The sequence below is a fragment of the Maylandia zebra genome, linkage group LG6 (assembly GCF_041146795.1).
Source record: "Maylandia zebra isolate NMK-2024a linkage group LG6, Mzebra_GT3a, whole genome shotgun sequence".
In the NCBI taxonomy this organism is placed as follows: Eukaryota; Metazoa; Chordata; class Actinopteri; order Cichliformes; family Cichlidae; genus Maylandia; species Maylandia zebra.
Window position 1 is genome coordinate 29999976 of NC_135172.1, and position 13992 is coordinate 30013967.

At 39.4% G+C, this 13992-nt stretch overlaps 1 protein-coding gene across 1 annotated transcript; it reads right to left on the reverse strand.

Moving 5' to 3' along the window:
- Positions 1–1634: 1634 nt before the first annotated feature.
- Positions 1635–3277, reverse strand: LOC101480902 (GTP-binding protein Rhes). The gene has a single exon (XM_004539269.4). The coding sequence runs from the start codon at positions 3030–3032 to the stop codon at positions 2406–2408; it is 627 nt and encodes a 208-aa protein (XP_004539326.1). The 5' UTR covers positions 3033–3277; the 3' UTR covers positions 1635–2405.
- Between the last annotated feature and the right edge of the window lie 10715 nt (positions 3278–13992).

Here is a 13992-nt window from a genome sequence, read left to right on the forward strand (position 1 = left end):
AAAATATGTACATGTATTCTAAAGAGCCTAAGCTATTCCTTGGTGTAAATTAAAGTACAACTCCATGTAACAAGATGACAAAAGCACACACCTGCATGACTGTGAAGCTGTTAGGCCTCCCTTCCTTCGCAAATGAGCAAGAGCAGAGTGCGGAAGAATGTTTAAATGTGGACTGAAAGAGGAACTGCCCACAAACGTTTACCAGGCCACTTCCTCAAATTAAAACAGGAAACTTTGTTCAGTCTAATCTGAATGGGGGGGGGGTGTTCGGACCAGAACTACAACTGTCTCCCAGTTGCATGTAGGGGAACCATGCACAGCTATTTCAGGAACTGCATAATGATCTGCGTTGTCACAGCTACACAGTAGTAATGCACAACTGTTCAGTATTCAAATGTTGTGATGCTAATGAGAGGCTTCATTTGTTTTGCTTAACTTTGTCTACCATTGTCTCAGGGGTGGAGACAGTAGTGCTGACCTTACTAACATATGCTAAAGTTGCTTTCATCTTAACACGTAGTTCCAGGAGACGTAAAGTCTTTTTTTTTTTTTTTTTTTTTTTTTTTATAGATTTGGCTGCAGGTGTTTTGGTGTCATACATAAAATCATTTTCCTCAATAGGCCTGCCTTAAATATGTCTGTTTTTAAAGGTTGTATTTAACCTGTATATAACCTTGTTTGCAGGTACCACAGTAAATATAGCGTACCCACATTGAGGCCTCAGTTAATGTAATGTGTGTTTTTCACCAGCAGATGGCAACAGAGGTCAGAAAATACTGGCAGGCGTGTGCAGTTAAGAAATTTAGAGCACAAATTGTGCTAATCACAATTGCTTTTACCGAATGTTCTCATTTTTTATTTTGTTTAAATCACTTGTCACAAGAAAATGAGTAACAAGAACAGTGAATACTTAATTTTGTAATTTTATGACTGCCCATGCAAAGGGAATGGTAGAGGGAACATGCTGGGGCCTCACCCAAAACAAACAGTCTTTACGGTCCTATAATGTATGCATGGCATTAACAAAGAGATGCTTCTAAGCTTTACTGCATCATATTTAACCATCTCATATTATGTAATTATACCTTTCAGTTTAGCTTTTTGTGTTATAAGAGGGCTATAAGACTCCAAAACATGTTCTAGAAAATAATTTTTGCTGTAAAAAGTCTTCTTTTTGGCTTCCAACTTTATGTATACACTACTTTTTATCAGCACGGTTTCTATTGTCTTTTTGCTTATTTTGTGACCTTATTACTACCTTATTCATTTGTAACCTCCTGACATCCTTTAATGTAAATAATAATTCCGGTGCTGTGGTTAACACTGTTGCATCATAGAAGGAAAGCCCTGAGTTTAAATCCACTGGCCTGCTGGGGCATTTCAGTTTAAGATATGCATGAGCATTTTGAAATTGGCTGTAGCTGTGAATGGTTGTCTGTCGCTCTGTGTTAGCCTTGTGACAGGCTGGTGATTTGTGCAGGGTGTATGCCTATCATTCGCCCTATGAAAGGTGGTAAAGGGTCCAGCCCCTCTGAATTGCATGGGTGGAATAAAATTGACATTGTACTTCTTCACATACATATCAATGCTTATCTATTTTTCATGTCTTTAATTATGTACCTAGGTATGTTTATTTACAGAAACGGAAACATTTTCACAAGTGTTGCTTTTCGCTTTTATTACACATTAAAGACACTATTCCACATACATTTGTTAAATAAACAGCTAAAAAATATATGAATACATGTGATGATAAAAAAATGAAATTTATAAAAACAAGCATTTTGAATGGCCACATCAAAATGAAAAGTGCATTTATATTTCCATTTGACCACAGTTTTTTTTAATGCAAGGGTAATGTTATGCTTAGTAGAAAATCCCAGTTAAAAAAAAATTCAAACAGTATCATGTGCTACAGGTGAATCACTAAGTTAAAAAAAAAATTATATGAGATATACAACTTTTGCAGTGACCACACCTGATACATATATACACATACTTCCCCTTAGTAAACAAAGGATAGCAACAGTCCAGATAGCTTAACATGAGGAAATGCAATAGCTTTACAGTGATCTGAACACCAGCAGCATGTCACCAAATAAGCAACAACAGCGTTACATCAAGTGCACATCTAATTCATTCTCTCCATTTAATTTTAGGTTCACAGATATTCATAAGGTAGCAGTCTGTTTAGGTTCGGTCTGTACTTATTTTCTTCTTCCTGAAGTGTTTTTTGTGTGTGTTTGTGTGTGTCCATAATCCCAGCCAGGCAGCTCTTATGATGTCCAGGTTTCTCTCTTGTTCTCTCTGTCCAGCACCACTGAGTTTCACAACATACCTTCCATATTCTCATCCACCCTGGCTTTTTGTGAATCAAAACACCATCTCCCCTCCTGTGACACTCACTATGACAAAATACAGCTGTTGGTCTTGTTCATGGGTGGCCGAAAATCGGTGTCTTTTGGAATGGTCTCCCTGCGTCGACGTAGTGCGGGGCTGAGGCGGCTAGGAAGGTTTGCCTGTTGCAGGAGCTCCTTGAACACTTCAACGACATTGGAATTTTCCTTTGCTGAAGTTTCCACATAACTGTTGTTCCAGTCCATCTCTACAGTTGATAGCACATCCTCGTTGGACACTTGACGCTCCTCTTCTCTGTCCACCTTGTTTCCCACCACCACGATTGGTGTGTACTTGTCCTCTTTGATCTCAAGAATCTCATCTCGGAGGCTCTTGACAGCCTCCAGTGATTCTGGGTCATCCACAGCGTACACCAGTGCGAAGGCATCACTGCTTTGGATTGAGAGCTTGCGCATGGCGGGGAAGGAGTAGCTACCGCTGGTGTCCAGGATTTCCACAGTGACCTTGACCCCGCCAATGTCATATTCTTTACTGTGCAGCTCCTCCACAGTACGCCGATGTTTGGGTTCAAAGGTGTCTTGGAGAAAGCGTCTGATAAGGGCCGTCTTCCCCACGCCTGCTGCTCCCAGAAACACTAGGCGCACGTGTGTCTTCTCCTTCACCTCCAGAGACATGTCTTATTTTTCTTTCTTGGCCCAATTGAGAAAAGAAAATGTCCCAAAAAGTGTCTTATTTAATGCACTTGCAAATATTAAACCTGTCAGTAATCTTTAACCTAAATATTTTCCTCAAGGAAATCTCTCCATGTGCAGTTTGAAAATTCTTGTTCCTGAGCTTCTTTCCTTTTTGTTTTTTCACCTGATAGTTTTTAAGCTCCCTGTCGAAGCTGCTTATTGGGTGCTTCACTGTGCCCTAAACCTACACACACTGCCTTTTATGCCTGTTTTGGTGAGAGAGCTCAGTGGCCCACCCCTGCGATTGCAGCCAATCAGCTCAAGGCAGCCTGTTGAAGTACAACATCTTGACAACCAATGATTTCAGAGTATGTAAATCAGTGTAAAGGGCCACTTCAGGCAGAGAAAGGAGGCACTATATGAGAGTGGATACATGATAAGCATAGCATAGAAAATATTGTCTGAGTAGAGCCTGATTATTATTCCAAAGAGTCGCATAGTACTTCAGTGGAAGGAAATAGTACCTCAGGTTTGATAGTATAAGGAAAGAAATGCACACAAATAATCAGGTAATTTATTTCATTAAGCAGCATTTTGACATTTTCTTTGGTTGCAGCACGATGGGCAGTTTTATCTTATCTGTTGTATTTATTCGTCATAGAGTTCATCTTGATTAGACATGGTCATCCAATATATGAACATAATTTCTGATGATAAAAGCTCTGATGTCTTATTCACCATAAATTGCTAGCAGTAACTCATTTGCAATAAATAATATAAGAATGCATTCGTAGAATGATAAACAGCCATCCCAGGTGATGAATTCATGGTGCATACAAAACGCACCATGAATTTTTTGCGAAACCAAACATTGTCCATAAGATCATCTTTACTTAAAATGAACAGAGGAATTGAAGGTCAGCTTTCAGGTAAGGTTATCGTTTGATTAGCAACAGCTGCCATTGCATATAATAATTTGGAAGTTGAGATAATAAACAAAAATCAAGCAAACAAAAGAAATGTGACTTAAGCTCCTCAGCCTTTATTATTCACTAGTGTGGCTATTACTAGCAAGTATGCCTCTAGCTGTCTAAGAATTAATCCTGCCTGCTTTCAGTTTGTTCCTTGGGTGTGAATCAGACTTGTGAGCCTTTCTAAATTCCCCTCCAGGAGATTGACATCGTCTCACAGCCTACCTGGTTTGTTAAGTTACGCAGCAGCGTGGAAACACGGCAAGCTCTAGAGAACACTGCAACCTGTCCCAGCTGCTCATATTTTTAATATGCACTCGTTTGCTTTCATCTGGGGACTGCTGTGTCCCAGAGCAAAGCGCTGTGGGAATTCAGCTGTGGACTAAAACAATGGGAGGAAGTCTGTGCTGGGGAATTTAAATTTGTAGAAACGCAATTTCACAGCTTGATTTGATCGCTTTCAGACGAGTCAAAGGTAGTTCAGTTAAATCACAAGATAAACTGTATCCTGTTGTTAGGCTCAGGTTGCTTTGTACGCATTGGATTGTATTCTTAAGAATACATTTCAGTGCATTAATAGTTTCTGAAATTACAAGATTGTCAGCATAGCAGGTGTTACTTGCATAAACTTAAATAGTGGTCTTCTTCAGGCTCTTGTCCTTTACTTTGTGTAGTATTTCATTTTATTGCTATAGTTATTAGATACTGTGTACAGTGTGCACTGTGTGCTAAAATACATCAATGACATGATCATTGCATAAAATATTTAACTGAGCAACAGCATATAGTTGGAGCATAAAATAAAAATATATTTAAACTACTCCAATCTAGACAAAAAACTTACTTAAGCGCTGTCATTAAGCACAGCTTTACTGTAAGTGTTGGCTTCTTGTTACAAGCCTTATGTATTAGAAAATGCAGTGGAAATATGTAAATTAAAAGTGGACCTCACACAACGTGAAGCCCTGCCCATTAATAGTTAACAAAGTAAATGAAAAGTGGCCTTCCCATCTGTTGCCTCTGGATGTTTTTTTTGTGTACTTCATGTGCCATTATGTCTCACATCCCAGGCATTTTTCTATTTACGGTCACGTTGCCCCGTGGAGATGATAATGACCAGATGGCGTTGCCTGACGGACTGAAACGAATTCAGCTCTGATGTGTGTTAGCGCTGTTGTATACCATAGAACAACATAATGATTCCGTGGCTGTTCAGTCCAACGTGTTGATGTTTGTTTGATGCAGAAATAGCACTTTTGTTTTATCCTCCTGTCGTCTGAACGCTTTGATTTTTAGTTTACATGCAGTTTTCAGTGGCAGCTCAACAGGTTGCTTTGTTTCCACGAGCTGCGTCGTGACACTATTGTAATGAATGTGCCATTCTACTTCAGCTTATTTCCTTTTGCCCCAGTGGCAGTGGCACACAAAATTTATTGGAGTTACAGTTTGTTTGTTTTTTCCCTGTGCAACTAAAAGAAAACTAAGAAAAGATGCAGAAAAATGCTTAAAATATTCAAAGTAGTACACCTCTTTCTCTCTTTGTTGACATTGTCGTTCAAGGCTAATCGTGAAAATATTCTGTAACTGATGGACATCAACTGGAGCACCTCTTAGACAGGTCTATCAGTTTTTGTAAAGTGACATCTTTTTTGCATTTTTACCTCTGCACACGGAAATGGTGGATCAATAAAGGTGTAATTTGATCTGTAAATTTTTCCAAACTGCTTTGGAATTAGCCATTTTATACACAGTCCCCAATTTTCTGAGAGTCATTGTCAAAGTCTGTAATCAAGAAACAGCATCATGAAAGCAATTACACGGTTGACAATGTTCATCACCATGCTGATGTACTGGAGCAAAAACGTAACTGGCCAAAAACTTACTAAGACCTAAGTGTAGGTGAAGCTTGAACCAGTACTCGGGTGAATAACTGAAGTGCATTGGGACAAACACACACTTAGTCCAATTTCTTTTTTTCTTTTTTTTAATCGCTCTTCTTTTAATTCCATTGTAGTTAATTAGAACTTTTTTTAAGCAGGAAAAAGGTTAATATTAGTGTTACTAAAAAGAACAAAAATAAAACCTCTCAGGTACTTTTTGTTCAGATATGAGTCCCCGAACTGTCTTTTAGCCAAAGTCAATTATGATTAGTTTTACATCTTTATCTGAAACAGGGCTCCTTGAGGCTATGAGCCCCTTGTGTATTATTGAGAAGCATAGGCCCTGGCTGTGTGTATTGATAGAAAGTGGCCTGTGTCTTGGCCCCTCTGGCCTGATTGTCTGCACTCCTGTTGGAAATGCGTGCACTGCACTGCTGTCTTGTCAAGATGACATGAGATGATGGTCTTGCAATCTGACAGATGCCAAATATAAATGTTGCCCTATGTCATAGTTGACCTTGGCTGCTACTCATGCATCCTTTGCCTCTATATGTTCTTATATAAAGTGAGATGTTGTTGGAAAAGTCTGATCTTTCAATACTTTCTGTCATCCCTTCTGTTGCTGTGCTACTTGGCCCTAAGGCCATTTTTTTCCTACTAAAGAAGATATAAATCTTTAAAAGTGGATCATCTTTAAAATATAATATGGCTCATTTGGACTATAATTGGCTCCAAATGAGCCAGTTGATGTCCAATGAGCCGTCGAACATTTATCAATAGACATTATGTTCTAAATAGCTTACTGTGGTAATTTTGTGCTTAGTCATATGCCATCCATCATAAACAGAACTGTGAAACTGGTTAAAGGTTTAAGTAGCACGGTTTATGCATGCTGATGATCATGATATTAATGCAGAGGGTTTGGTATTTTCCATGATTGCAGGTACTTGTCATGACAGCTTTCTGCTGTCACCATGAAATCTTTCCTCTGCAGCTGTAACACTGTGCTGATATTCTACTGTGCTGTGCAGTCAGAGTCGCACCTTGTTGAAGCAAATTGATTCGTGCATGTACAGTAGATGAGCAAATAGCAAGTAGTAAATGTTAATGGTAGAAATGATACCAACTTTATGGTCATGTTTTAACTTTATGGCCGCACAGCTGGCTTTGCCGCCCCTGTCATTTATTTCATGACTTCCTTAAATAGAAAGTAATCATCTGCCTTTTTTCTTTAGTATTTTCTGAGGAAAAAAGCTTTATTATTAAGGTGAAGTTATAAGCGTCTTGACGCATGCTCATCATCATCCAGGTAAGGAAATCTCAAAAAGTTGTCACTGTTCATCTAGGCGTCACTTGACTCCACGAAGAAGCCTCTTGGACGAGTGACGAAACATTTCTCCCACTCAAAATGCTACATCCAGATGAACAGAATCACCTTTTTGGGGTAAAGTTATAAGCACAACTAGCTGATGAAATCGTTTTTTAATTATATTTGACAATCAGGCTTGTTGTTTGTGCTCAAATATTGTAGCAGGCTATCCTCATTCAAGGACTGACAGGATGTCTCCCAGGATATTGTACGTCAACAGTCAAATCATCTGTATGGCTTGCCAACTACTATTAGGGTCATTGCATCTTTGTCAGTGTACAGATAGACATGCAGTGATAATGATTATCACTACGTTCCACTGGTGTCTCATTCATGGCAAACACATCAGGACAGATTATTATGCACATATTTATCTATGTCCTTTGGCATAGCTAATGATAGTGTTATAATGGTAAGTTAAATTATCATAATGTAATATGTGTCTGAGTCATTTTAATTTTTGGGATTACTCCAGTATCTGTCTACTGATTTTGATTTTAAGGGATGAATGTGCTGGTATTGTGATTTTTGTTATTAATAAATGCTGCTAAAGCGCTCCAAGTACTTTTTCTGCTGATGGGGTGGGCATACATCGCCCTGCTGCTGTAAATACTCACTAAAGCTTGAGTAATTTACATCAGTTTAGTCATATGTCACATGTTGACCAAAGTGCTGCAGAGCAAATAAAATATCAGATAGTTAAATAATACAAATAATTGATAATAATAATAATAATAATGATAATCCAGTCTGGATGTAATAAAAGCCTGAATGACCTTCTCAAGGTTGCTAATAGAGAGAAATGTTTTAATGTTTTAACTTTAGTTTAACGTCTTAACTGAAAGTCACTGGCTTTAACAGCTGATTTGATCTATAAGTCAAATTGAAAAAAGAAGCAAAGATGACACCAAAATTGGGGATGTATGGGAAATGTAGCTGTCTGTTGGATAAATCACAAAGGTTATAGTTTTTAGGGAATTGTTTAAATCTGGATATAAAACAATCTATTGAAAATTTTTTTTAACGTTCTCTGGAACCATGACAGAAAGGGAAATCAGAATGACAATAGTGGTTAAAATAATGAATTGTGTTTGCTTTTTTTACTGTTACGAAGTAGTTTTCCTGTTTAGTTATATTTTTGAGCATTTTGTACTGTTATATTTTTCTACTCGATGTAGTGAGATGCATAAAAGAGCAACTTTTTCCAGTGTGAGCTAGTGAGCTCTGTATTTGGTGGCTGTCTGCTCCTGCTCTGTGGACAGGAGTACGTTCTGGTGACGTACCCGGTTTTACTTACATTTCAGTTTGGTGACCAAATCCTGTAATTTGTTCTTTTCCTTATTAAAAGGTGATAGCAGCTTGCCCCTGTCTTTTAATTTAATTTGTAATAGAAAAATTATTAAAAACCTTTCATTTTGCCTCCCTGTCTTCTTTTTTCAACCCCCACTTTTTGCTGCTTTCCCACTTCCTGTGGACCTTACTGCTGGTAGTACTTTTTTAACACGATGGTTAAAAAAGTACTACCAGCAGTAGAAAAAAGATGAAGTTAAGCTAATGAAAAACCTTTCAGAATCCAATTCAACAGCAAATAACCACATACTTTGTATAAGTCCAAATAAGTTGAGATTTATTGCTACACCAACCAGTAGGAGATGCCAAGCACCTACAACACAACAAAACTTTTTAAGTGGGAAAATCACTCTGGTTATATGACAGCTGTCAGCCCTGGATGTCATTTGGTTGTTGAAGCCAGCAATGTAGCTCACCCCGTGTCTTCTCATGAGGTTTGTTTATGGTATAAAATATAAAATGCTGGCAGAATCTGCCACTGTGGACAATTCACTTGAACACTCCTGTATCAGTCACATTTGGACACTCCCACAGTCAGTGACATACAGATACACACACTGTGGAAAAAGTGGCTCTTTCATGCATCTTGTAGGCTGTGCCGTTGTGATCTTTCTATTTTTGGGTTTCCATTTTTCCCCTGTAACTGCAGTGCGATTTAGGCCAGCGAAGCACAATATCATGTCTGGAGTGATTTTTCAAAGCACTGACTGTTACTCTCCTCTTTTCAAAACACTCTTACTTGGACAGATTAGGGTTGTTTCCTGAAGCTATGCACACTTCTTCAGCCTGATTTGTTCTCTTGTATGTTTTGGACATTATAACGTTGCGCTGAAATAGTTTTCTCTCCAGCTCCCATCTGTCTCAGTGTTTTGTGGAACGGCCTCAATGAATCTATGGAAAATGACATGTTCAGTGAAAAATGTGTATTTTTAGTGTTTCACTGATAAAAACTTTATCTGAAAATCTGGGGAAAACAAAAAAATCCTGGTTCAGGTCACGAAAACATTTCTCACTTTAGGTTCATTCTCGTTGTGGATTCTCAGACTAAGTGTTGCACAAAATGTGCTCCTGCATAATCTACCCAAGCCAAGCAGAACCATTTGCAACAGCATAATTAACAGCTCCTTCTTGATTAGCACCTCAGTAAGAGTGTCAGGAAGGCTGTCACAAATCACCCGAGTTTTATTAGACACGCATCACAGTGGTCTGCAAACATAACAGCTGCTAAACAACATACTACCATACTATATCTATTGAGTATAATAGCTAACACAAACCACTATCTCACAGCAACAGCATCCTCTCAATCAACAAGAAAATCTTCAAACCAATTATGCACATGGCTATTGGATGTGGGAAGCACGCGTAGCGATATTGTATGCGAGTCTCTGTGCCTGGGGGTGAAAAAAAGACTTCATACAAATTATATTAATATCTCATTTGTCCCAAGCTACTGATTCTCTATTAAAATGTGTTGAGGTGATAAATAGATGTGGAGGATCATGGTGAACCACAGAGGATCAAGAATCCAGAAAATTAGGGTTCAGCTATTACTATGAAATCTTTTGTCATTATTTAAACCACAGAGAGGATTTTATTTTCTTACAGAGAGGGCAGCAGATTTCTGTGTCTTAAAGTAGGGGGATTAAAGCTTGGTTACAGGATACCTAAGCTACTGAAACACATTTCTGTTCATCTAATTATCCAGTTGATGATTACAAGAAGGGCTGGACCCTGCACAGATCACCAGCCTATCACACCCCAGACTTATTTATCCTATCATATTATACACAATAATAATTTTAATGGATACTGTTGCTTTTCTGATGTGTCTGTAATGGCGTTAATAGTATTTATTCAAGCCATCACAGGTAAACATTTCTGAAAAAATAAAAATAAAAACAGTTTGAGTTCAAATTATTTTAACTGGAATAAATGGATAACAGTGCAATGACAGCAAAAGATGAATATAAATATTCCTTTATTTTTTTTAATTATAGTCATTTTTCCAGATTGATTGTCATTTGATTCTTTTTTTCAAATGAGGATTAGGGGAGAGCTGCAACCATCTGCACTTTCATGTTACAAAGCAACCACTATCTGTTATTACTGAGAGCTTCCTGCTGAAGGGTTTAACTGAATTTCAGTAAACCGATCAGTAAACTGATCAGCGCGTCATATCTCATTCCAAAATATAAATAGCTCAAATAGCGGTCCATAATCAAATATTTCAACATGTTATCTCTGCTGAATGCAGTCCACAGGAAACAAGTGAAACCAATTGAGCCGGCAGCTCAGTCAATGACTCACCTCCAAAAGTGTGGCTTAATGTATCCTGTTCTATAATCAGTTCACTGTTACAGCAGTGACTCAGCACCAGGATGTTTCTGACAAGCAGAACCCTGGTACCTTCTGCAAACACTTGCTGTGTGAATGTTTTTGTGTGTCAGTGAAACAGGAAAAAGGTAGCTAATGAGAAGTTTAGGTATTTCTGGAAATCGTGTGCATATGTCAAAACAATATTAGAATCATTTTTGTTTAATTATGTCTGTGAAGGTTCTCAGTCATCCAGGTCATCGTAGTCAAAGGAGCTTGCAAAGAAAAGCGTCTGGACTTCTTTAAGTTGCTTGAAGACGTTTCACCTCTCATCCGAGAAGCTTCTTCAGTTCTAAGGTCAAATGGTGGAGAGTCCCAGATATAAACCTAGTGGGAGTAACCCCCCACAGAGGGACAAAAGGACCCCCTGATGATCCTCTAATTGCCTGAGCCAAGGTGGAAAACTGGGCGTGGGTCCCAATCAGCCAGAGTTTCGGGTGTGTTCATTGTGAAACCTGGCCCCACCTTATCATGCGAATTCCTGAGGTCAGATGGCCCAGGATGTGAGTGGGCGTTAAGGCGTCTGGGAAGGGAACTCAAAACTGGATTATAGATGGCAGAGAGTTGGTGTCGTAAACCCCCGCCTCTGTTCAAAGATGGTCGCTCACAGTGGACATAGATGGCTTCTTTCACTCCTCTTTCAAACCATCTGATTAGGTGGGGCCAGGTTTCACAATGAGCTCACCCGAAACTCTGGCTGATGGGGACCCACACCCAGTTTCACACCTTGGCTCAGGCGATTAGAGGATCATCAGGGGGTCCTTTTGTCCCTCCGTGGGGGGAAACTCCCACTAGGTTTATATCTGGGACTCTCCACCATTTGACCTTAGAACTGAAGAAGCTTCTCGGATGAGAGGTGAAACGTCTTCAAGCAACTTAAAGAAGTCCAGACGCTTTTCTTTGCAAGCTCCTTTGACTTTTGTTTAATTAGTTCTGTTTTATTTACATAGCACCAATTCACAAGTACAGTTATTCAATTCATTTTATATTGTAAAGACTACAATCACATGACCCCCTCTGAGCAAGCAGCTGGTGACAGTGGGAAGGAAAAACACCCAGTTAAAAGGAAGAAACCTCCAGCAGAACCAGGATCGGGGGGGGGGGGCAGTCCCCCCTGAGAAGGGAAAGAGAAAGGGGCAAAGAAAGTGAAGGGACAAAAGGCAAAGTATGGGAGAATGAGCCAGACTTTAAAAATTACTAATGACTAAATATAGTAGTGTTGTATAAAAACTTAGAAGAGATAAGCGTCTTCGCTTATCTCTTCTAAGCTTTTCTCTTTCTAATTCTCTTCTAAGAAACGCTCAGTGCATTATGGGAATCATTATGGGTAGGGATGGGTACCGGTGTCCGGTGCCATGATGGCACCGGTTCTGACATAAAGGGTAGTAACCAGACCGAAAAGCAGCGCACATTTCGGTGCTTTATTTCGGTGCTTTTTTTTCCTGAGCTGTGATACACTTCTAGCCAATCATTTTACGTTTCCGAGGATCGTAGGCGGGGCCAGGTACGTACGTACGTTCTGTTAAAGCAGAGCTACAGATTAAAAATGCCCAAGGCGAAGCGGTCAAAAGTCTGGCTGTACTTCATAGCAAAATATGCAAACTCAGCAGCCTGCAACAAGTGCTTTAAGCTGATACTGTGATACTGTCAAAGGAGGTAACACCTCAAATCCGATGAAACACCTGGCGACGCATAGCGTTTTTTTTAAAAGCCCAGAAATGCGCCGTATTTGATAGCTTGCTGCGAGACCTCACACCGAGCACATCTACTGCGGGTGGGTTGCCTGTTATGCAACATCCCCCAAAAACACGAAGAGGAGAGTCCTGGCCCCTAGCCCTGCCAGTGTAGCAGAAATGATGACGGATGATGGTGGCAGCAGCAGCCGTTCTTTTCTGCGTGAGTAGCTAATTTACGTTGAGTAGGCTAACCACGTTATTACATTAATGCATGTAAGGTGAACTAGCAAACATCATCATAGCTACATGCGGCTGTCCTCTTGTTTGATGGCAGATACTCCCTTCACCCTGGCTAAAAAGGCTAAAATGACCAAAGAAAAAGTGGAAAACAGTTAAACATGAGAGGTTTAGGACAAAGTTTGTGTTTTTTCCATTGATTAAGCACTGCTTCCAGCCAAGAGTGATACCATATATGCCCCATAGCTGCAGAAAAGGCTAACATTGTTATATTTTTACAAAAAACAGCTGAACATGAGAGGTTTTTGGACCAATTTTGTGTTCTCCATTCTTTAAGCACCGGTTTGAGCACCGTTTGAGCACCGGCACCGTTTCAAAAGTACCGATTTGGCACCGGTATCGGATAAAACCTAAACGATACCCATCCCTAATTATGGGTATAATGATGAACTGATACTTTGTTTTGAAGTGGGGCTTACTTCAAACAGCACATGCATACTCATTGAGCAGCATTAGGGCCAAACCTAAAATGCATCACATTTTAGTCTCTTAGGGAGTTTAACAGAACACAACAAGCAGTCTAAATTACTCCACTCAGTGTTGCACTACACACCTAAATGCATAGTTATAGAGTGGGGTTTACATCACTCAGCCATCCATCGATCCATCTTCTTCCGCTATATCCAGGGCCGGGTCCCAGGGGCAGCAGCCTAAGCAGAGAAGCCCAGACCTCCCTCTCCCCAGCCACCTCCTCCAGCTTATCCGGGGGAACACCAAGGCGTTCCCAGGCCAGCCGAGAGATATAATCTCTCCAGCGTGTCCTGGGCAGTGTTGGTCAAGTTACTTGAAAAATGTAATCAGTAACTAATTACTGATTACTTCCCCCAAAAAGTAATCCCGTTACTTTACTGATTACTTATTTTCAAAAGTAATTAATTACTTAGTTACTTAGTTATTTTTTAAAAACACGATTTACAACCTGAATAGGTGATAAAGCGATAGATCTTTCAGCCCAATTCTACTTTTTCTGCATAATCCATCATACAAAATGTAATCAAATGGAAAAGTCCCCTTTTTTTAAACTTGTTTTATCAGTTTTAA